Below are 24416 nucleotides of genomic sequence, written 5' to 3'. Positions count from 1 at the left end.
CTGGCAGGTCAGAAGCCGCAGCTGTGAGACCACCGCCCTTTCCCCCAGCTGTCAGGGAGCTGGACATGCACCAGGTTGGGACACCGCAGGCTGAGCAGGGGCAAGAGACTTCTGGGGAGACCCCAGGGTCTTACTGCAAGGGGGGGTTAGTGGTTCAGTAGGGGCACCCTCCCCTTCAGTCTGGTCTCAATCAATGCCCTCGTTGGGCTCTTGGAAGTATTGACTTTCTGATGAGAAACGAAACAGAGGTCCTGTGATCACTGGACAGCCCGCGGCACTTGCTGCGTGCCAGAAGCAGCACTTGGGGGTTGCTCTGGAGAGAGGCACTATCAAACAGTGACTCCCCCATCAGACAGTCACAGGCCAAGAAAGCAATACAGGCCTGCAGATTTAAAGGATAAACGTTTAAAACAACATGTGGCTTCTCTGCTGATGATACATTGTCAGGCACAGGTGCATCTAGAGCCAGCCAGCTGCCCCGGGGCCTGAGGAACGACATCTGCTGCATCTACAGCAAATGAGCTAGTGCCTAGAAATAGACAGCTCTCACCGGATGGACTTTCCTAGCTACAGGTCAGGCTGTGCCAAGGCCGCCCTGCACACGGCCTCTTCATCAGCCTACCAAGGGGGCGGCACAGAACCAGCCTCCACCGACTGATGTCCTCCATGGAGTTTGTTTCTAGGCTGGTCAGGCATCTCGAGGCCATCGGGGAAGAGGGCTGGCAGCCTTGAGTGAAGGAATGACTCAGCTGATGACGTTAGCAGGAGCAGGAGGGGGGGACCTGGAAGGTTCAGATCCTGCACAAGGAAACAGCTGCTATGCATCAAGCTAAATGCAGGGTGCTGTGCTGAGGGTAATACGGGAGATATACCCGAGATGGGCAGCGGGAATAAAAAGGGGCTAATACGTAGGAAATCAGTATGAAAAGGATTGTTTTCTTAGTGCCAGCCCCGCATGCTTGGGGATCAGAAAGTCAGTGCCAGGGGACCACAACTGTGGCTCTTATTTGACGATATTTCATTCTGCTCCCCATGCTATAGCATCAGTTTCTTAAAATTCGAAGGCCAGATTTTCAAGAGACCTCTGCATCTGGCACTTTCCATTGAGAACAATGGAGAAACGCTGCCTCGTCCCCCACTGAGACCAATGGGCGTTGATGGTGCTGAGCACGTTGGAAAGTCTGGCCCCGGAGGTATGAAACAAGAACCCAGAATCTCTGCCTGCCGGGCTCCCACTTCCAGCAATAACCCCCCTGTGGTCCAAGTGAGAGCACATGGCAAATGCCAGCTCCCTCCCACAACTAGCTTGCAGACCCCTCTCCTTATGTTTGGGAGGCATGGCACCGACCTGATGACTTCCAGCTCCGTGCCGCTCTCCAGCTGGTCTGTGCCTTCCGTCGTGGTGTCCATCCGCTCCAGGGAGGCGGTGTGCGCAGGGGTGGTTTCGGTGGAGGACAGCACGTCAGCCTTCTCCTCGTTGAAGGGGTTGTAGCGTTGTGTCGGACTCTTCACGGAAGCCTTGCCGCCATTCAGATCAGAGGCCACGGAGTGCGGGCAGCTGAGAGTGTCTGTTAGGTCTCCATCTGGGAAAGAGGAGAGGGGAAAAACCAGGATCCCAGTCAGCTGCTATTACGGGAGCAGGAATTCCCCACTGAGCTTCTGGACCTGGAGAGAGCGAGGCTGCACGCATGGCGTTCAAAGGTCCTGCCCAGAGCACCACTTGGGTATAAACTACCCAGTAGACTTGCTAATCAAACTGCTCATTAGGATCAGCATTTGGGAGTCTCCTGCAGGCAGCGGGCACGCAGTAGTGAGAGGGCATCTGTGGGGCAGGCAGGAGAGAGCCCAGTGCCACAGACGGAACCAGTATCCCAGCAAAGGCAAAGTAATGCCTGAAAACAGAAGTTTAATGTTCAGACAGTGACTGTCTAGGCAGCCTTCGAACAGGATCACAGTCTGATGGGAGCTCCTGGTACAGGAGGGCCTGTCCGCACTGGTACATCACAGGCAGGCAATAGAGAAAATCAGACCTCAGTTCCCTTGTGCTCCTCAGTAAATGGCAGCTGCCTGCAGGAGGCTCAGAAACGCCCACTGGACACTGGGGGACGCAACCTGCAGACACTGGAATCAGAGGCTGTTTTTGCCTGACCAAGGTGCCATTTGCCTCTAGCCTCAATGGGCTCAGAACTCGTGTGCAGTGCGGGGAGGGTCATGCAAACATACACAGGCAGTGCTGGAGAAGTGCAAAGCTTCCCTCACAAGTTGGGTGTGTGTGAGAGGGAGACCTGAATAGCATCAATTAATTACACTGATTTCTTCAGGCCCAAGCCACAGCTGTTCTCTGAGCTGCCATGCAGGGATGGCAGGGGCCAAAGGAGCTGTTGTGGATTGAGTATCTTGCATTGCTCAACACGACCACCCCTGCTTATGGAGCGACACTGACTGGGTCCAAGACTGTTGTGACCAACCTTAACTGGCTGGGAGCACAGTAACTGCAATACAGGGCCAACCAGTAAAGAAATTATCCTTCTGTTCTTATAGGTCTGGTGATATAAGACCCCTAGAAAGAAGAGCTTCATTATCTTCACCAAGTTTCTGATGAGAAATCAGAGAAATAGTTCAGAGAAACTATCCGAGCAGAGGCGGCCAGTTCTCCACTAAGGGGTAGCGGTGGATTTAGCTGCCTTTTCCCTATGGAGCTCAGGTTACATTAATGCTCAGACTCCCTTTGCCAGGAGCTCTCTGCTTTGGAAAGAGAAGTTCTGAGATTGCAGCGGATGGACCCTTACAGCAGATGCTACTTTTCTCCTGGTAGACAATAAACAGAGGAGCCTGAGGTGTGGGCAGAGAACTACATCACTCACCCAGCAGCAAGAGAGAAGAAACGACACCGAGAACAAAAAAGTCTTAGTACAACCGGCTGGGCCGATGTTAGTGGTAATGGACAGAAGATACTGATTTGTGGACTCATGCAATTCTCGCTCAGGGTTATCGGTCCACAAAATCAAGCCAGGTAAAGGAACATTACCATGCCCTTTAGACAGATATTCTCAGGCCACATAAGAATCTATCAATGTTCCTGCAAGCAGGGATATTAAGAAAATGTTAGCAGGAAATTAATTTCAGATTCATGATCACGAGTGTTTGCAGTGGAAGCCACAATCTAAAGCGTTGGGCTCAGCCAATCAAGAAACAGAAACAATAGCCTGCTACGCTTAACAGAATTAAGAGACTCTGTCCAGTAATGTACACTTGACAGGTAGGTTTTGCATTAGGAAAACAAACAGGTTTTTATAAAATCCAATGTTAAGAGATGGTTTGTGAATATGAATTTCGAAACAGTGTTTTTGTTTAAATTTAAACATTGCCCTGTCATATCAGTGACAGATCTGAAACCACAGTGAAAGTGAAACTGACTAGATGCAAAAGTGAAACTGACTGGTCTATTTTCACCATCCAAATTGAGTAAAACAGAAAAATTAAATGACTTTTTAAGTTCTATTTCCATTTCAGCCACCTAATTTGTTACCTTTATTACCAATAAGGTTATTTGGTTTTGGCTAAAATACAGAGTTTATTCTGACAGGGTCCATTTAAATGGGGAAGGGTGAAGGGAGGGGTACAAATTCTTAACTGTTTGATTTTTGTGTATATGACTAGAAATCCATTTAGTAAGCTAAGGTAGGAGAGAAGGGTCTTTTTGATGCAAGCAAGGTTATTGCAGGGAGGTCTGATCAGTACTGCAAAATCGGATCCTTATGATTTAGGGCCAGGGGTGAAAGTAACTTAAAGGACTTACCGGTACGGCCGGAGTCCTGAGCGGGGGTGTGGCCTCAACCGGAAGAGGCGTGGCCTCAACCGGAAGAGGCAGGGCCTTTCAAGATTTAAAGGCCCTGGGGCTCCGGCTGTGGCTGGGAGCCCCAGGGCCTTTAAATCTCCCCGGAGCTACCAGCAGCAGAGGCGGCTGGGAGCCCCGGGGCTCAGGGGTGAATTAAAGGGCCTGGGGCTCCGGCCACCGCATAGCTCCGGGCCCTTTAAATCACCGCGGGAGCCCGGCTGCCAGAGCTCTGGCGGGGATTTAAAGGGCCCGGGGCTCCCCGCAGCGGCTGGCACCCTGGGCCCTTTAAATCACCGCCGTGGAAGCCGGTCCAGTCCGGCACGGCGTACTGGCTCTTGCCGGTACGCCGTACCATACTGTACCGGCTTACTTTCACCTCTGTTTAGGGCCCAACCTTGCAATCTGACCCCCATGGGTGGCTCCATGCCCCCAAGGATCAGACTGCACAGCTGGGGCTGTGTTATAGTGGCATGAATGGAAATTGCTCATAGAAGCAGCACAGATCTTGCACAGTAAGGAGGATTAAACCACAGCCCACACAACAACACAGACTATTAAGTAGCCCATTGTTTCTTATTTTAAAAATGAAATTAATATTCTCTGCATTTTCAAAATGTATTTACAAGTTTAGGGAACAAACACCATTGTTATATTGGTATGAAACATTAGAATTAATCACAACCTCTCAACAGCCAATCAGGCTTGTCATAAGATGACACCCTGGATGCTGCCTGGCTGGGGGCGGGGAGGAAAGGGGGGATGACACGACAATAATAATTGATAATACGTACAGCACCGTACCCACCTACTACACCCCCATTAAACACCAACACCAAAGCCAGCCACCAGGAGTGCTGTCCAATATCCCCTGTCCAGCAATCCACAGCTGCATCAAACCTAATTTCTTCCATCCATGGTAACCAAAGGGCCCAATCAAAACATTATGGCTAAAGAAAGCTCCCAGCCTCTCCAGCAGGAGCTGCTGTGGGTAGAGGTGGGGGAACATTGGCTTTTGGGGGGATCACAGTTCCAGGACCCCTCGGTAGGAAGTGCTGGAGGGAACAGTGGCTGTGAGGAAACACATACAGATTATTTAATTCCACTCTTTCCAGGAATGGTCAGAATAGCAGATGCTGTTAGTACCCTGGCTGCAGAGAACTCCAGAGCTAGGCCAAACCCTGTGTTAACGGCATGTGACTGCAACAGGAAAAGGTTCAGTGGTTTTTTGTTTTCAGCTACTCAGAATGTGCTCTGAAAACCAAAGAGTGTCTCTTGTGCTTGGAGAGAGAGAGAGAAAGTTTATAGAGAGGAGAGAACGTTAGAGACCAAAAGCCATCCTAATGGAATTCAAGCAGATCTTTACCAAAATGCTGTATGAGGTACTGGTTTGATGATGATAATACAAAACAATTTCAGCTGAAGGAATCTATCAAGCTTTTAGGTAGAAATGACAGAAAATATATACGTATATTTCCTCCGTGGGTAAAGAAGACAGATTTCCTAATCCAATTATATATGAACAATACACAGAGCTGTCTAGTCCTGTCTTTATGTGAGTGGAGATGATGTATTCCAGGCAGAGAAAGTAGAATAGATTCCTATAAAATGGAGATGTGCCCTTTACTCTAAGAAACAGAGATTGCTGACAGCCAGGGTTAAAAAGGGGAGCAATGACCAAACGAAATAAGGTCATTATGGCTTTGATAGATATTTTAACCCAAGAGGGAAGCCTAAGTCAAGGCCTGTGAAGGGGAGAAAAAAAAAAAAACACTTAAAAATGAACAAAAATTCTATTAAAAGTAGAATTCCATCAGAAGCCATTTTCAATATCCTGTTGGGTAATTTATGAATGTAGATCTCTTGCAATATCCAGGCACACATCTGCTCATCAACACATCTGCTCTTTACCACATGAAGGAAATATAGAGCTGTATATTGAGAAGGAACGCTTTGGTACTTTAGTTTATAAATACCTGATACATTTGGGATGTTCCCTGATCACTGTGTGTCAGTTTCATGGCAGGAGTAATTTAACAGGTTTCTTTATTAGTCTGGTAAAAAGATTCCCTTATTAATCCAGCTCCCATAATATATTAGATAGTCATTTTATTAAACAAATCCAATTTCACTTGATAGAAACTTCAGCTACAAATGACCTGAGCAGAGTATCTTAAAACCATCGGTCAGACACATACGCCAGGTGCAAGTGACACATTAATCAGAATCAGGAGAAACAGTCACAATGTTCTGTGACATATAGTAATGTCAGAATCTCTGTGGAGCGCTCAGTAACTGGAGGGAAACCTCACACACGAGCATACAGAGTAGGTGACACAGAGCTCCAACTCTGCGGTCAGAAGATCCATTCAACACAGAGCTTGTTTCTGCTGCTACAGAATTCCATCAAGATTAGAATATTTGTTCTTATTTAAAAAAATCAATTGCATGCAGCAAGCTTGGTATGGAAAGGATGCAGAAGAGATAAACATGGTAACAGATGACTATGTCCCACCTTCCCAGGCTGAGCTGGGTATGGACGGCACTGCAGGAAAGACATCTCCAAAATCATAATCTACAAAAATGAGGGATAAAACGGAGGATTAGAAACACAAGTAGTCAGGAGAGATGGGGGACATGGGGAGCATGTGAACAGTGAGGGGTAAACAAAATAATCATCTGAAAAGAATGAGAAACTGGTTAGGAAACATGTATGTAAAAGGAAGTCAGCCTTACTAATTACCGTTGTTTGTATTAAAGTAGCTTCTAAGGCCCCCCCATAGAGATCGGGGCCCCATTATGCTAGGGGTTGTAAAGTTAACATTGGAAAACGGATGATTGGTGTAGCATACCTAAAGGCATGTGCACTGGGCTGGGGGCCAGGAATTCCAACCCCAGCTCCACCAATGACTTGAGGGATCAGCTTGGTGATTACTTATCCTCTCTGTGCCTCAGTTTCCCCACATACACTTGCCTCCCAGAGGTATTGTGATGTTTAATTCAGTAACGTTTACAAAGCCAGGGGCTAAAAACTGGTCCTCTGAATAAGCTCCACCTACAATCCCAGAGTAGCTGGATGTTCCTATTACAATGATCAGCAGTGAAACAGTTAGTGAGTTAATGTCCAGTTGTCATTGTTATGCTTCAGAGTCAACAGCCCGCTGAGAGGAATGGGGGCTGCTCATATATAACGCAGAACCCAACACCTGACACCCTGCAGCAAGCCCGTGTAAATAACATTGTGTGCTGATTGCACGTTCCAGCCAACGGTTCGAAAGCACTTTGGAAACTTTATTTTACTGAGTCCCCTACCTGACTGTGGGAGGGGGATGGGACAGCCAGTCTGGTCACGCAGTGAATCCGTGCCAGAGCCAAAACCAGCACCTAGCAGCTGGGACTCCCAGTTCCCATTTCTAAATCACACTTCCAGCTTCTGGGGAGTTTCAACCTCACAGCTGCATCTCCTGCCCTTAACCCTTACGATTATTTGTGCACCGTATTAACCACTGTGGCCACACAATGGCAGTATCAGACGAATGGACATTCCATCAGCGATTATTCCCGGGATCCAGACATGTTCTGCGGATGGCGACAGAGCAGGAGGTGGGTTACATCTACAATGGAGACCTGACACGCTGGAAGCCAGTAGTCTGGGCCAAGTCTCCAGTATCATGGCAGAGACCAAGGGCTTGGAGATCAATACAAAATGGACCGATTACTGCTAAGTCTGCCCTCTGCCCTGCCCTGCCTCCAATCTGTGCGGCTGGGGCTTTCAGCATTGCTCCTGACTGCCTTCCGACAGTAACAACAGGCTGGCTGTACTGTGGAGGTCAGGAAGGCTGCTGACTTAGTTAAAATTGCTGTGAACTTTACTACTGTGTGTAGCTGGAAGACATTTATCCCAACTGGGCCACCCTCCTCCCTTAAAACCTGTAAATACCCTTGTTTCTATTTTGCAAACCGACAATAGGGACTGGCAGATCCCACTGAAAAGGCCATCCCAGTCCTGTCAAGTTGGCCCAATCATGGACTCTGTATCCAGAGCCCCACAGCACAGGGCCTGAGGCAAGGTCCCCTGCCGGTTGGCTGAATTATTGCCCAGGGCTTTTCAGCTGATTCTGTTTTTGTTTTGTGGACAAGAGAAAAAGCCCAGAGGAAAGGGCTTAAAGACTAATGCTTGGAGTTTTATTTCCCTTGCTTAGCTGGGAACAGCCCTCGCAGGTCCATTTTAACCCACCACGCAGGTGTAACTGTTATACATGAACCTCTGTAGATCGATGACCTAAACGCCACATTGAAGCAGGAGGCCTATGCTCAAGCAGACTCTGGCTTTTGCTCTTCAGGCCTGAAAGAGGTAGCTGCTGAATCTGCAAGGGGGAGAAGCAAGCCCAGCCTCCCTGCAATCAGTGCCCAAGGGCAGGTGGATCTATAGGAGCAATTAAACCAAGGAGACGGGTGTCCATCCTCTGGGCTTTAAACCGAATCGGAGCCTTACCGCCCGCCCCACCTTTCCCGCTAGAGAATTCCACTGAATAACAGTGAGCTCCTGCAAAAAGGAGCGTCCCTCCCTGTAGCACCGGTGGAATTTTAAGACTGAAGAACTGGAAGGTGCCCTGATGCAAAGAAAACATCAAAGACAAATGTGGGTTGGAAAACTTTTATCTTCAGTCTAGGCAGGAGAGTCTGGCAGTTTGGATCAAGATGGAGCAAAGCATGCTGGGACCTGTAGTCTCCACTGGCCACACCTCCGCATGCAAGACTGAGGTGGCTCAGAGTGCTAACTAGGGGCCCACTCCTGGCCACTACAATCAGCTCATCACCCAGTTCCTACAGCTTGTCTCTCATCTGGCCCAGTGGGTTAGCGATTCTTAACAAATGGAACAGCACATTATTGGATATACGGGAAGGCACCGGTGTTGCCCAGCTACAAAGCTTTAATCATAGTCCCAGTGAGAGGAGATGCCAACCAGACCTCTGCTGGGTTGGGTATTGTCCTAGAACCTGGGAGCTTTTCTCTCGTTCTTCTGTAGCATTCAGGTTCTCGTGCAAACAGACGCTGCACATCCACCCCCCATCCCCCATCCTGGGTGGCCACTTACCCTCACTTGAGGGTGCAATGGCACTGTCGTCCCACTCCAGATTGGTCGAGGTGACTGAGTTGAAGGAGTTGAGCGACAGGCTGTCTGAGCCATGGATGGAGCTGGGCAGGCGATCCTCGAAGTCCAGCAGATACTGAGGCTTGTAGTAATCGGGCATGTATGGCGCCAGGTCCAAGTAAGGGGCATCCTGAGAGCAGAGCCACAGAGAGAAGAGTCCCTGCATCAGACGCAGCCTTTCCTCTGACAACTCAGCCAGTGATGACATTATACAACACGGGCGGCCGTGTGGAACACAAACATGACATTAGATGTCCAAACAACCTGGTTATGCACGGTTAATAAACGAAGGGATGAGCAGAGACAACATTTCAGTGCCTTGTTTTTCCTTCACTCTGAAAGCACTAGCCACTAGCAGGCAAATTGTGTACGGCACCGAGCAAGCTTCCACCACACAGATGTACCATTGCACATCAATCCTGACCCTGCAGGACCCGTTCTTGTTCCTCTCCTGGGCTCCCCCACCCAGCTCTGCCAACGCGCCTCAATCCTGACCCCCCTGCTAGCCCAGCCCTTCCCACAGCTCTGTCAGCGCTCCTCAGCCTTGCTTTTGCAGCCCCCCTGATGAGGACAAGGGTTGTACGGTAGCTCGTGATGTGACTAAGTCTCTACTGGGGACTGAACTGGTGCCGTTGTTTGGAAAAGTTCTCCCCTGACTGAGAAGGAAGCCTTGCTGGACGTATGACTTCATTATCCCTCAGGCTGTTCTCAAATATTTTGGTTTCATAATTGCAGAGCTACAAAGGGAGCCCTAGGAAATACGAGCCAGAGTTAGATTTAATCGCATTTCTAGTTCCACACATGTCTACATGGAACTCTAGTTATTGACACTGGCTAACACAATCTCTTTTCTTGTAGCACACAGATGCTGAGGAAACAAAACTGACTTGCTGATCCAGCAGCAGGCCACTTGTGCTGACCGGACACTGGAGGAGGAAGGGGACACCACCAGGAAATTGAACCTGCAACAGGAAGCAAACCTGTGCCAGCCACAGAGCAGCTGATGGAAATAGACTCAACGGAGAAAGCGAACCAAACGTCACACCTCAAATGGACTCCAGTGTAGCTTCATGTCCAAAGTTCATAACAGAAACCTTCGGAGCCACGGTATTCTAAACACACATGCAGTAAGGTCAACGGACAGTCTGCCATCATGACCATTTCCTCTCCTCAGGGCTAGAGTTCTTTGCACTTTTGCTGTAGGGTGGACAGGCAGCCGAGTGGCTACGGACGCTCAATGCTGCTTAGATAACAGCAGAGCTTGGGAGCACGGGGAACAGCCTCCATTCTTTCCTCTCCGTCCATGGACATGATGGGTTCTATCTCCTCTAGTTCTGCAGTCACTTTTCCCCACAAGTAGGGATTTTGGAACCTACATGTTTGGTTCCTAGAAACCCCCAACCTGGAAATCCCTCACTGACTCACTTTCGTTGGTCTTTTACTACATGAGATCCACCTTCATCTCCTGCAAGGCCCTATGTCAACTCATCCCCATCAGCATCTCTCCTCTCCCTCCCTCCCCCAATTCAAATCTCCACCTCCGCCCTCCCCCCACTTCATTTCCTTCTCCCATTCGTTGTGCCTTCTACCATGCTGCCCTCATGCTCGTGTTTATCTATCACGCATCCCCCCTCAAAGCCCCCCCTCCAGGAATCATTCCCCCCACCTTCTCCTAGCCAGGGAGCCTGACCACTTCCCTTTCTTGAATGGCTGAAAGCATCTTGTCCTATCGGTCTGGGGTTGTGAGCTCCGGAGGCAGGGAACGTGTGTTTCACTTAGGCTTTAAAGCAATGTGCATATTATGGTGCAAGGCAAGTGATTTATAATAATAAGTCTTTGCCAGAGCTTGGCAAAAATTTCCCTTAGTAGAAGCCCCTGTTCCTTGCCCGACATGACAGCCCTATGCTGCCTTCTCCCGGCCGTGCCCAGGGCGGAGAATGTCGTTTTTTGTAGAACTGGAGAAGTGCTGACTTGTGAGACTGAATGATGTCTCTGACCAAGGGCTATGTCTGAGCTACTGCAGCAGAGAAGCTCTGAGGGTGCATCTCTCTGGCAGGCACCGTGGACAGCCAAGGGGCAGAGTTTATTAACTATTAAGCTGGCCCAAGCTTCAAATGGTGTATGGGGTTTTCCTGCTCTCCAGCCTTTCTATCCAGCAGCGAAGACAGTGAAACAAGACAGTAATTCTCACCAGATCCAAGTCAAAGCGAATGAATTCCAGCCCAGACACCAGCGTCAGGAACAAAGTCAGGTGATCATGACTGCAGACCAGGGCATTCCTGTGACACAGATAAAATATAAGAACGTTCAGCTTTGGCCTGGAGACAAAACAGTTGCGAGTGTTCTCACCGAGCACATGATCTTACAAATCAAAACACATTCTCCACCCATCTGGTTTCCAGGACATGACCCTGAGCTACACTGTAAACAACCTTAGGCTCAGACAGCCGAAGTGGGATCGCATTGTTTTTAGCACGTCAAGGTTTCTCTTTGGTTTCTGTGCTCAAGGCAAACCAGGGTTGAATGGCTGTGAAGGTGGCACACTTCTCTTGCAGGCTCAAGAGAGTCAGCTGGCTCCACTTCCTTTAGACATTTGCCCTTTCCGGAGTTAAGATCAGCCTTCGGGGCATGCCGTAACCATCTGTCCTCTGGAAGAAAGAGGCAGACAAGGAGTCTCCTTGAAAACCTTGAGGATCAAGAGACATCTACTAGACTTGCAGTGAGGGCATCAAATTAGCCAAGAAGCTGGTGAGCTTTCTTTTTTAAATGTATAGCCCACATGCTTACCAAATTCATCGCAAGCATTGGTCAAGTGGCAGGCCCTCTAGTGCCCCTCACTGCAAAATAAAAACAGTTATGGTCTCCTTTGAACATCTGTGGGGCGGGGGGACAGGGGAAGAGCGGGTCAAAGTCATTCAAGACAGAGAGAAGCAAAGTACGGTAACACAAAGCAGGTGTGACATTCAGGAGGTACCTGTAGTAGCCCAAACAGTTGTGAACACATACCGAGAGGCTGCCAGGATCATAAACGATGTAATAGTTGCTATGGGTAAAATGTTCAAAGGGGCCTGAGGGACTTAGGAGCCTAAGTCTGATTTTCCAAAATGATTTAGTCCCTTGGGAGTCTCATTGAAAGTCGGTGGGATTTTTCGCCTCTTAAGGTCACTTATGCACCTTTACAAATGTTACCAAATGTCAATAAAGGGTGTAAGAGAATGTGCCTTATCCCTGCCTTACTGGTCTCTGTCTAGTTTATTAAAGACAATCACGGTCCCACATACTCCGTATTCTTGTTGATGTTTAGAAGGATGAGTTGGCCATGACAAGCAAGTGCCATGCAGCCATACGCCACCATCCAGGAGTGAGAGACTGGCTCCATGCAGCTGAAACTCCATGAGTGGGTCCCCCGGCTCGCTCCAGGCAGGGTTACATTGAGCAGTCACACCTTCCTCTTTGCCTGGGATGTCACAGTGCACCAGCAATGCCGTCCGCAGCACTAGCCAATCCAGTGCCCGTACAACTGAGGTCTACGACCAGGCCTCTCCCTAGAAACCCAGCTGTAAGCACTCAGTGTTTCCAAAGACCTTGGGGGAGGGAGTGGAACCTGATTTGCTGCAAGTTTGTTTCAAGCAAAATGGAGATTAGCTTCCTAAAAGGAGAATGTAACCAGCAGCGGAGCCCAAGGGCTGGTCCACACTAACCCCCCAGTTCAAACTAAGATACGCAACTTCAGCTACGTGAATAACATAGCTGAAGTCGAAGTACCTTAGTTCGAACTACAAGGTACTTATCGCGGGTCCACACGCGGCAGGCAGGCTCCCCCGTCGACTCCGCTTACTCCACTCGCGGAGCAGGATTACCGGCGTCGACGGCGAGCACTTCCGGGATCGATTTATCGCGTCTAGACAAGACGCGATAAATCGATCCCAGAAGATCGATTGCTTACCGCCGAACCCGGAGGTAAGTATAGATGTACCCCAAGAGACAGCTGGCAGGGCTGAGAGGACAGTGCTACTCACTTGACATAGTACTTATGCAGCAGACTTAGATTCTCCTGAAACAGCCTTAAGTAGCTCTCCAGCGAGTTCTCATTGAGGGCCAGGTACAGCCAAGCTCGACCTGAAACAAGCATCAAAGGTTATTTACCAGCAGACCCTGCTTTCCAGAGCTGGGCAAATACTGGGAGGGGAAAAAAAAAAAAAAAAAAAAAAAAGACCTACAAATATTCATTCATATTTTTAAAGCAGTTTGCTGAGGCCGTTCAAGCCCCGTCTGCAGTCACAAGCCGTGAATAGTCTAGTGAACCAGGTCACTGGCAGGAATGTTCCTGGACGCAGAGATTTGAAGAAAGTAGTAGCAGGAAATTAATTTCAGATTCATGATCATGAGTGTTTGCAGCGGAAGCCACAATCTGAAGAGAGCTGTGCTCAACCAATCACAAACCAGAAACCATTCAATGTGCCCTACAAGTGCAATCAAAAGCTAAGGCAGCTGTTACTTCAAATGGCGACTAATTACAATGAACAGCTCAGGCAGGATTAACAGACCAAGAATCACCCCCTAAATCATTTCAAATAATGAGCAGGATACTAGACAATCAGGAGCTGCTGGAGGACAATGTGGGAGCGGAAAGAGAGGTGAATTTCACTGAAGGATGAGGAATGCGCTCTGCTCTGCTCTCCTCTCATCGGGGTAGGGAGGAAGCGGTGGGAAGAGAGTAGGGATAAGCTGGTAGACCAGTGGGGCTCTCGACAGCACTCCTGCTCAAAGCTGGCCTTGATGTGAAAGAGGTTCCAGGCACTTTTAATAATGGACAAAAAACATCTGCACATTTCACATCACATTTCCTCTGTCTGTCTCAAAGGAAAAGGTGCTTCAGTACCTGTGGCAGTTACACAGTAACCTTCCGGGACAGAATGGGAGGGGCCCATACAAATCACCTAGGGCCATGCTGCCAAAATCTCTCCTACAAGCCAATTCCACAGCCTGGCTGGTTGGTTTGTTTCAGAGATGCATTAGAATCACATCCAGAGCTTTGATTCAGAAAAGTCTGGCTATGAGATCTGTGTGCAAACCCCAAAAGGGGACAATCAGGAGACATCCTATAAGACACTTTACTGCCATGCCCAGCCCAGTTTTCCGGTGCTGGTGCTGTCCAAATCCTGCATTTGGATACTTCAATCTGTATTTGCATGTTTCAACCCGGTCTTAGGGCCCAAGTAATCTATGGGCTTCTATGCCCAGATCTGAGCATCCAAATGGGGGGTTGAGGCATTCCACAAACACCTGGTAACTGGGCTTGCAGTATTTCTTATCAAAATTGTCTCGTTCCAGGTGATCTACGCACCTCTGTAACACACAGCCTGTGCTACCTATGGTCACCACACAACGACTCCCTACTTCCTGGTCTGGCAATAAAGCCGACTCAGATCTCATGCCAGCTTTCCTAGAACTGCGACTCGCCCATTGAGAGAGCTGCCCTAGAAGGTGAAGAATAAAATACTCACTGCGCCCCAAATTGGTGGCCACATGTTGCAGGACTTCTATCTGCTTGATGGCTTCCCTGCGGGTGAAGTGAACGACCAGCACCCAGTAGCCTGAAGAGAGATCTTGCAGCCTGGGAGAATGGAAACAGAAAGGATAATTAAGGAAAGAATTCATCGCTTTCAGACCCTGAAGCAAATAAGTTATTGCCTAGAAAGAGTGGAGGGAGGGATGCGCTCTCCATAGTCCATACTGGAAACCACCTAACCTTGAATGTCGTCATGGTGTCTCAGCATCAGGCTGGGACAGGATGAGCTACAGAGGGTTTCCTAATTGGGATGACTTTTTCAAAATCCAAGCACCGGGTTCTGAATAAAAACCAGAGGGGAGAAGGGGAGGAAATTCAGAGAGGTGGGAGGAGGAGAGGACCTTTCAAATGGTGAGGGAAAGGCAAAAGAAGGAAGAGATTGGAAAGGAGGAAACAAGAATTGGGGCCCTAATCTTGGTGCCCTGCAGTATTTTTTTCCAGCTAGGATGACCTCGACACCGGGGTTTAGAAGCAGGTAGTCAAAATATGCACCCGGGGATCCCACTAGGACACTGCATAATGAAATCATTTGTTCCCCTTCCTGAACACCCCATCCCTTCTTCAAGCCCAGCTCTGTAACGTGGGTGGGGCACAGGCCGGCCGAACGCATCATCCCACAGCATGGTAGATCTTACCCATAAAGCAGAGCGTGGTCCAGGTGCTCACATAGCCGCTGCAGGACTTTGTCATGATTCCTAATTGCTGGGGTCTCATCCTCACAGGCTGCAAAGTAACTCTGCAACTGAAAATAGAAGAGACGGTGTCAGCTACCGAGCCGGGGACTAGCCCTCCCAGTTTCAGTCAATTACATTACAATCTCTAGGGCCATATTCATACATTCCTTCAGTGACCCGCCCTGATGTAAGGAAACCCCCAGCCCTTAACTCACCCATATGCAGTTTCAGGGCCACATTCAGACCTGGGGCAAACAAGTGCAATTCCATCAGACTTCACTCCTATCTCCTCGCAGCCTTAGTGCCCTACCAGACAGACGACATATTGGACTGCAAGACTCTCCCCATGGCTTGCTGAGCACATTGAAAAACCCGCCAGCTTGCACCCACGTGTACATGTTTGGCAGGCGATTTTCCAAGCGGCACAGAGACATGCGCCACAGGTCAGCCAGCAGGGCTGTGCTTTTAAAGGGAAGGGGATTTCGGAGCAGGACTCATATGTCTTTATTGTCGTTGCATGTTTCCAGCATGTATTTGTGTCTAAATATTTATTCCTTATGCTTTGGATACTAGCCAGTCACTTCAGGACATTATGAGTCATCAGTTCTTGGAAACACCGGCCAATCTTGGCCCATTTTGAATGAGAAGTACTGAACAAACAGCCGGTTTTAGAGATGGCACTATGACCTCCCCAGGCCTCTGGATTCAGCCAGGGAATGGCAAAGTGTCTGGACCCAGGGCCGGTGCAACCACTAGGCGGCCGCCTAGGGCGCCAAGTGGTTGGGGGGCACCAAAAAGCGGTGCCCCCCAATTTTTTTTTAAACAGTGGAGCACAAGGCTGCTGCTGCTCCCCGCCTCCCGGCTCCAGAGGGGCTGCCCGCGGCGCGGCCAGTCCCTCCCCCCCGGGGAGCAGCCGGCGGCGGAGCGGGGAAGGGGAGGTTTAGTGCCGCCCCCGGGGCTCTCAGCGACAGCGGCAGCAGGCTCGGGGGGGCTGGCTGCCTGTGCCGTCACTGAGAGCCCTGGGGGCGGCAGGGAACCCGGCTCAGCCCGCGGCGCGGGGAAGAAGGCGCAGCTGCGTTCTGCTCTTCGGGCGGAGAAGCTGGGTGTCTACTCCGCCTGCAAGGTACCTAGCCGGGCCGCTGGGAGCCACACGGGCCCGCGGAGCGCCGGGGGGTGGGCAGGTCCAGTCCTGGGGAATGGTGTATGTGGGAGCAACCCGAGCACCCCTCCCCCAGCCAGCGCCACCCCCTCCAACACCTATCAACCAGCTACCTTCTCCCCTGTGCACCCCCCGCCCCAACAACCCAGCCTGTCCTGCCACTTTTGCCTCTGGGCAACCTCCACCCAGCAACACCCCCCACCCCCCAGTCAGCCACAGTCACCTTCACCCCTGCATCAACCTCGAGACCCACCCACCCCGCCTGCCATCTCCCTTCTGCCCACTCCTCCCTTGTGCAAACCCCTCCCTGCCTCCTTCACCCCCCTGCAACAACCCCGGGCATAGACACCTCCCCGCCTGCCAGCCCCTTGCAACAACCCCCTCCTGCCCACTTCACCCTTGAGCGACTCCCACCCTGCCACTGCACCCCCTGCAACGAGCCCCTTTTGCCTCTGTGCAATCTCTTCCCTGCCACTACACCCCCGCCCCCTCCACCTCTTGGCCACCTCCACCCCCTGCAACAATCCCGTGCACCCCCCTCTCTGCCACCTTCACCCCCTGGAAGAGCCCCCATACGACCCCTCTCTTTGCAGCCCCCCCATGCCCCCTGCACTTTGTGAACATCTGGGCCCCTGGGGGGAACTTGGCTGTAGGAAGGTGGGGGCTGGACATGGGGGGGTACAAGGTGGAAGTTTCGTCTAGGGCACCGGCCCTGTCTGGACCTCATCTACCGTTCCAAACAAGCATACAATTACTGCCCCAACAAGCGGCTGTCCCAGTTCCGACCTGCCAGGCAGACTTTAGACGACACTGAACCGCATCTGAACCAACCATGGATGATGTGGCTACTCGATGCACAAGCTGAAAATGAAAGACTCTGCTTCCTGCTCAGAACGTCCGAACCACCCAACACATCAGAATGCAGGGCCTCAAATATGGCTTCAGAGGTGAACTGGATGTTAGCCACAATGTCACAAAGGAGGCCTTGAAATGGCGTATGGACCTACAACAGCATCTAGAGAACATTGCTCTGCAGACACCATAGGTGCGCACGAGCGAGAGATGGCAACAATTGTCACTGGATTCACAAGAGCTGCGCTCACAGGCGCCAACTTTCCTTGGCGCCGGCGGGTGCTCGCGTCCACCCCCGCCCCCCACCCCGACTCCGCCCCCTCCCTGCCCCTATTGGACCCCTCCCCAAATCCCCGCCCCGGCCCCGCCTCTTCCCCGAGCGCGCCGCGTTCCTCCTCCTCCCCCACAGCGGTTTCGCGGCACAAGCGCTGGGAGGGAGGGGGGAGAAGCAGGACTTGGTGGCGTGCTCAGGGGAGGAGGCGGAGGCAGAGGTGAGCTGGGGCGGGGAGCTGCCGGTGGGTGCAGAGCACCCATGGGTGCTCCAGCCCCAGAGCACCCCCGGAGTCGGCGCCTATGGCTGCGCTGACACTAGCGAGACAGGCACTTCACTGGGTGTGGATGTCGTGTCTCTGCTGGTCAGTGCTGAAGTCCCCTCTGCTTTTCTGCCCGGGCAGTCACTAGAGAAACCAGGTTATCGCTGGGGTGAGGAGAGCGTGTGGATCTCTGATGTGTAGGCAACGGTTCTCACAGCCGGGCATGTGCGCTAAAACGAACGTTCATCATCCAATAGGACAACTGCTCAAAGGTAACATGAGCTCTCCCCAAGCCTCTCTCTAAAGGGTAATGACACATCAATCCAATTCTCCCTTTTTATACAACTAGCTGGGCTTTGGGGTTAGGGCACAGGACTGGGAGTTCAGTTCCTGGCTCTGACTGACTCACTGGGGCACCACTGGCAAATCACCACCTCAGTTTCCCCATCTATAAAACGGGGATAATACCCGGGGAGGGGCTGGAGTTTAATTCATCAATGTTTGTGACGCAATTAGGGCCCCCCAGGTTACAAGCCCAGGAGAAGCGCACAGTATTACTATTATTACACAGATGCAAGGAGATGGCCATGCATCTTTGTAATAAATAAAGTATAATTGCAGCTAATTGGCTGTACTAAGCCTCAGACTGACCTACATGCCTAGAGAATGGTCTTGTGACTTTGGCAGGAGCCAGGAGATCTGGGTTCCCATCCCCAGCTTTGTGACTGACTCGCTGTGCAATTTTGGCTGAGTCATTGTGCCTCAGTTTCCCCGTCTATAAAACAAGGGTGGCGATACTGTCCTGCCACCCAGGGCGGTAATGAGACTTCCGTTTTTAAGGTCTGTAAAGTGCTCTGAGATCGTCCACACCGAATGCGCGAGACGGGCAAAGAACAGAATCGGGTTCTAGAGGCTGGCTCTGCAAGGACGGGTTTCAAAAGGCAGGCTCATTTGCACTGCTCCCACAATGCCTCCCTTCAGGACAGCCTGGTTAGTCACAGAACTGCCATGGGCTTGGGAAAGAGAGAGACTGAGATGGCAGCTGCCACGGCCTGGTTTAAATGCCCAGCTCCAGTTCAGTCTGCCCACATGAACAGTCAGATGGGTTCTACGTAAGCTTTTAACAGAACAAAGGTTATCCTGTCATTTCTCCCCAACAGCAGCTGTTCTTGCAGATGGAAGCACCTCACTAAAGAATGGCTCTGAGCCGCCTTCTGTGATATCAACAGCCTCCACTCCTGCACATTAAAACGCACGTAGGAGGCTGCTCTCCAAAACCTAGCAGCAGGTCTGAGTCGCAAAGCTCAGATGTAGTCCCTTTGCGTGTCTGGATTTGGCCCATCTCTACCCCAATCTTCACATACACTAAACACTATCACCGCTGGTAATCATGTAGGCAACAGAATACGCCCTTTGAAACTCAGCAAGCACTACAGAAAAGCATTAATAAACCACAATTTAATAAGTCACACCTAGATCTAGCTCAGAGAGGTGCAGCAACTTGTTTTCAAGAGCACCCTGAAGCATTGGGAGGAACAAAATAATCCACAGAAGCATGCGCTCATTTCAGAAAAATGCAACTCAACATGTTACTCAACGGTCATGCTGCTGGACATCTCTGCACTGGAGTTAAAAGGTATGTTGGGGGTTCCATTAGACACCGTTTTTCCAGGGGGTTTATAAACCAAATCATGCTTACATGGCTCAGAGTTTACAAAACCAGTTTGAAATGATGAAATCAAGGGGTCTGGATGCTATTGCTGGCTCTGCCACAGACTCACTATATGGCTTTGGGCAAGTCCCCTTCCCACTCTGTGTCTCAATTTCCCAATGTGTAAAATGGAGTATCATCACCGACTCCACAGGCATGTCGTGAGGCTCCATTCTCAGTTATAAAAGACATTTTGAGGTTACCAAAGGAAAGGAACTAGACAAGAACATTATTATTGGCTAGCAACACTTTTTACTACATCAAATCCAGTTGAGCTACATTTGGATAATCATACTGGATCTAAATGACCAGTGGATCAGATAGGATATCAGCGTAAACAGGGAAGAGACAAGACAATTAAAGCTAGGGCTGTTCCTAGATATTGCAGCACACATTATGTACTTTAAGATTAGACACGGATCAGAGACCTCAGCAACATGAAAGAATCACAGGAGGAGATTAAGGACAGAGAGAGGCAGGAACCCTTTCCTTACTACTACTATTGGCTTAAGTCAGACACTTGTTTGTCTTTGATATTGATAAAGGGCTCTTTGCTAGCGAGGCTCTGAACTGCACACATTCTACCACGGTGAGCTAGGACTACAGAATGCTGCTGATAAATATCACCTCACTGGACTGCTCTCTGACAGTGTTGCATAATTGGGCTTATAAAACAAGAGTCTTCACCATTAGCCCCCGGGTTCCATTAAGATCAGATTTCATGGCCTGAAAATGGATCTTTATCTTTTCTCATTGCACTTATGCTCAGCCCAGCACATCAGTAAGAAAGGCAGGAAGGCAATTTCACAGGCAGCACTTTCACTGGGATGGGAATGTAGATTCTTAGCGAAGAGACTAGGAGAGAGGCTACATCCACAGTATGGGACTGCTCCAGCCAAGAAATCCCAGCTGACGGCTCAGAGGGCCCAGACCTTTTACTTCTTGCAGTACATTGTAAATTATTTTTCTGTTTTTGCAAAAAATGCTGAGAGACACTAGAAATCCCCTTAGCTCTAAATCCTAATTCTCTCACATGCTGACTTGCCAGCCTTCTATTATACATCTGGCTTAGCATCTTTTTTGGGGCCATTTCTTACACGTACTCAGGATTCATACAGTAGGATTACTGATTACATTCTAATCTTCGTCATATGCCTCACATTAACTACTCCCATATACCATAGGTAGCATGGTAGTGAGGAACCACGTGATTTGCACAATGTAATCCTGAACTAGGCTCCTAGGGAATGAGGGAAATGATCTAATGGGCCTTGATCACCTCTAATTCTTACGACCTCAGACTCCCACCAGCATGATTTCTATGTAACAAATGAAGGACTCACATGCTTTACAGGTGTTTGCAGTCACCTTTTCCAACTCTGAGCTATATCAGATCAGACTCTGAAGTGTTTCCAGAGGAGAGGGACCCTGAAGAATTAAAGTGAGGTCTCCCTGCTTAGCTTGGCTAGGAAGCCCACGACTGGAATTAAGAAGACATGATTGGTCATGCTTTGGGTCTGCGAAATCAAGTGCAACAAATTGCAAATGTTGTTTCTTCTACCCAAGCAGAAGCGCATTGGAGACCATCCAATGTCATATCTACAGAGAGTCCTCCCACGCAGTCTTTGACCGAAGACAAGGAGCTCTCATATTCTGAGCGTACTTGCCTTGGCCAGACAATTCATCAGAGTCTCTGACATTCTTTCCCGTTCCGATCCCTGTTTCAAGACCAATGTTAGTAGTTTTGAGTTAATAATGAACGCTGAAAACCACAGTTTGATTATCATCTTTTTTCTACCCCCAGCTTCAATGCCAGTGTGATTTTAACTGTTAGCCTCTCTCTCAGTTCAGCAGACACGCTGAGACAAGGTTTTATGGGGCCCTCGATGCAGCCTGTTTGCGCTCAGCATTTTCTACATGGACAAAGCCCCTGCATTTCAGACACTAACCATCCGAACGGTGCCACATGAGCACAACAGAGAAGCCAGGTTAGAAGTGCTGGCAGGGCCGGCTCTAACTTTTTTGCTGCCCCAAGCAGCAAAAAAAAGCGCCGCCCCCCGAGCCCGCCCCCCCCGCCGGAACCCCCCTCCAGGCCGCGTGCCCCGCGCCGCCCCCCCCGTCGAGCGCCGCGCCGCCGGAGCCCGCGCCCCCGCCGAGCGCCGCCGGAACACTCCGCCCCACCAAGCGCCGCGCCCCCGCCGAGCCGCCGGAGGCCGCCCCCGCCCCCCGCCAAGCGCCGCCGGAACCCCCCCCAGCGCCGCGCCACCCCCCCGCCAAGCGCCGCGCCGCCGGAGCCTGCCCCCCCCGCCGAGCGCCGCGCCGCCGGAGCGCCCCCCCCCCCCGTGGAATGCCGGGCCGCGCTCCCCCCGCTGCCCCTTACCAGGTGCCGCCCCAAGCATGTGCTTGGGTGCCTGGTGCCTAGAGCCGGCCCTGAGTGCTGGCCCTGCTGCTTTATGCGATAGCCGTGGTTCACAGCTTTTGTTTCTAGCTCCGACAGCTTACAAGACAGCAGACCAGAAAACCACATCTGATCCCTCGGGCACATAGCCCCTTTCCGGCACTGGCCCAGGACTGAATTTTATCAAGTCCCAGCATCAGACCCATCCAATTTGCAGTCCTCCGATCCAAGGTGGCCCCTGCTTCACTGTTCTCAGCTAGACGGACAGACACCAGGCTGTTGCTAGTAGCTGTGAAGTGTCAGGCTCAGACAATTAGAGCCAAGCCTTTGGTTGTACGGATTAAGGGGCAGGATTCTCTCTACGTGCTTTTTCTTTAGCGTGATATCTTAGCTGAGGCTTTAAATCTGGTAGGATCTAAAATGGTTACTGGTTTATGGATTAATTAGGAGTTGCTTCCCTCTCAGGGCCAAATTCTGCTCTCAGTCCGAGTGGTGTAAACCCAGCCTCGCTCAAACAATGTCAATGGAATTAGTGCAGATTTATGCTGGAGTAACACAGCAGAGTAGGTGTGTGTGTGTGGGGAAGGGTTGTCTTGACTCTCAACGTTGGAAAAACCCCACTGCACTGTAGACTCCCTTACAAATCATAGACTTCAGGCCAGTATCCCAGGCCCAGTTCAGGAGGAAGTGGGCTTTTAACTAAGACAAAGCAGAAGAGAGCCCTGCAGAGCAAGGGTTTCTGGTGTAGAACTGATCCCACCCAGGGAATCCTACCCCCAAGCAGGAGAAAGACCGGCTGTGCCTGGGAGCAGCCAGTCCAACCTAGGATGGAAGCGTGAAGCTTGAATCATCTGACCACATGGCGTATGTCTGTCTGTCCTGTGTAATCTAGATGGCAGGGAACGTATCTTCCTCTGTGCTCTCAACTGAGCTGGGCACAGTCTGAGCTCTCAGCAATCATTCCAAGACACCCATCATAAAGCCACCGGTGTGGTTCTCAGATTATTCACGGGCTCTATCCCAGGTGGAATCAGATGCTTCTTAGTGCAGTCGTTCTCTTTGTTCCTTCCAAGGCAGCGAGTTCTCCAGGCAGGACTGGCTCCACAACCCCACCAGAATGACTCACGTATAAGGCTGTGCCACTAAGACATGGATCAAAGCTTTTTAATTACTTTTAAATGTATCAGGAGGCGCTGGCTTCTCTGGAGGTTTATCGAGTAACCGCGATCCATCCTGGAGGCTCTGGTCTGTGTTAGCAGGGCAGAGGTGGTAAGAAGCTATCACCGTTCATGTTTGGAGAAAAGACCATTTAACCCCCCTGGAGCTCACACCCCACTTCAATCTTTATCCCAGTTTATTCCTCCAAATCCTTTCTCCCCACCCTGCTGCATAAAGCTAATCATATTTTCTCAGCTTTTTGATGGATGAAAATACCCTGGAAGATTATGCTATTAATAGGCAGTTCCAGGGTGGGGGAAGAACAGCAGAATATTCAATTATTCAACATCTATGACAGCCATTATCTCCAGCCAACGCTTTAACACGTTCCCACAGTGAGGAGGCCTAAGGGCCAGGAATGAAGTCACATTTAAAGGCACGGTCCCATTGAGTAACAGATGTAAAGCAGGGTGGGTTCTGATAGGCCCTACACATTTATCCATGACAGCTCCTTGCTCTGAGGGAGGTGGTTGCTCAGGGTTGGGACAAGCAGAGTGTACAGAGTTCATTGATTTAGGGAATAAAAGTGCTGGATTCCTGACCAAACAAGTGGTGTACTGGGCACAGTCCAGTCTGCATTTAAGCCACCTGGAAACTCATCATTATATTGCTAGTAAACAGAATACAGGAGGCTCTGCTGTTTCTCCCTAGGCCCCGTCCTGGGAGGGTCTGCACACTCCCCACCATCGGGGTTTTCCTCCTTATTTATAAACCACACCCTGGAAGCATGAAATGGACATTTGCTCCCTTTACCAAAATGGCTTCCCTTCACCATGTACACTACAATAGTACCAACACTTCACTCCTACCGAGTATGGGACTCTCACTGCACAGGCTTAGGGAATACTCCATCCCGCAACGTACAAGCGTTTCCCCATTTTAGAGATGAGGAACTGAGGCACAAGGAGGTTAAGTGCCTGCCACAGAGTAAGTTAGTGCCAGACCCATAATTAGAGAGCAGAAGTTTGTGGCTCATCCCAGCTACGTACAATTCATGCAACATAGGGGAGCAGGAGTAGAATCCAAGGAGTCCCGACAGGTCTCCTTCCAGGACATTAACATATGTCCCTCCAGGACTGACACTCTTATTCTCGGCTCTGCCACTGACTGGAGAAAGCGGAAGGAGCAGATGCTGAGCAAACTGAAAAATCAGGCCCTCTGCTGACTTATCATATGATTTTTCAGCCAACTATGAGTCAGAGGCCATACAAGCTGATGGAAATCAGCATCGCTCCATTGAAATCAATGGAGCTTTGCTGATTTACCCCAGCAGAGGATCTTACTCATGATTTTTTGTTTTGTAACTTC

At 50.2% G+C, this 24416-nt stretch overlaps 1 protein-coding gene across 2 annotated transcripts in view; it reads right to left on the bottom strand.

The window, feature by feature from the left end:
- Positions 1-24416, bottom strand: part of PLEKHM2 (pleckstrin homology and RUN domain containing M2) — a 58347-nt gene that overhangs the window by 14132 nt on the left and 19799 nt on the right. Inside the window, exons 2-8 of one of the 2 annotated variants that reach the window (XM_065421311.1) lie at positions 15199-15305; positions 14499-14608; positions 13011-13110; positions 11183-11270; positions 8935-9121; positions 6351-6410; positions 1349-1583 (exon numbers count right to left, since the gene is read on the bottom strand). In XM_065421311.1, coding sequence (XP_065277383.1) covers positions 1349-1583; positions 6351-6410; positions 8935-9121; positions 11183-11270; positions 13011-13110; positions 14499-14608; positions 15199-15305 — 887 coding nt within the window. The remainder of the gene's footprint in view (positions 1-1348; positions 1584-6350; positions 6411-8934; positions 9122-11182; positions 11271-13010; positions 13111-14498; positions 14609-15198; positions 15306-24416) is intronic. The other variant, XM_065421312.1, reaches the window with a different exon arrangement.

The sequence above is a fragment of the Emys orbicularis genome, chromosome 22 (genome assembly GCF_028017835.1).
Source record: "Emys orbicularis isolate rEmyOrb1 chromosome 22, rEmyOrb1.hap1, whole genome shotgun sequence".
NCBI classification, from domain to species: domain Eukaryota; kingdom Metazoa; phylum Chordata; order Testudines; family Emydidae; genus Emys; species Emys orbicularis.
Note: the sequence above shows the minus strand (reverse complement) of the source record. Positions and strands in the feature narration are given on the sequence as shown.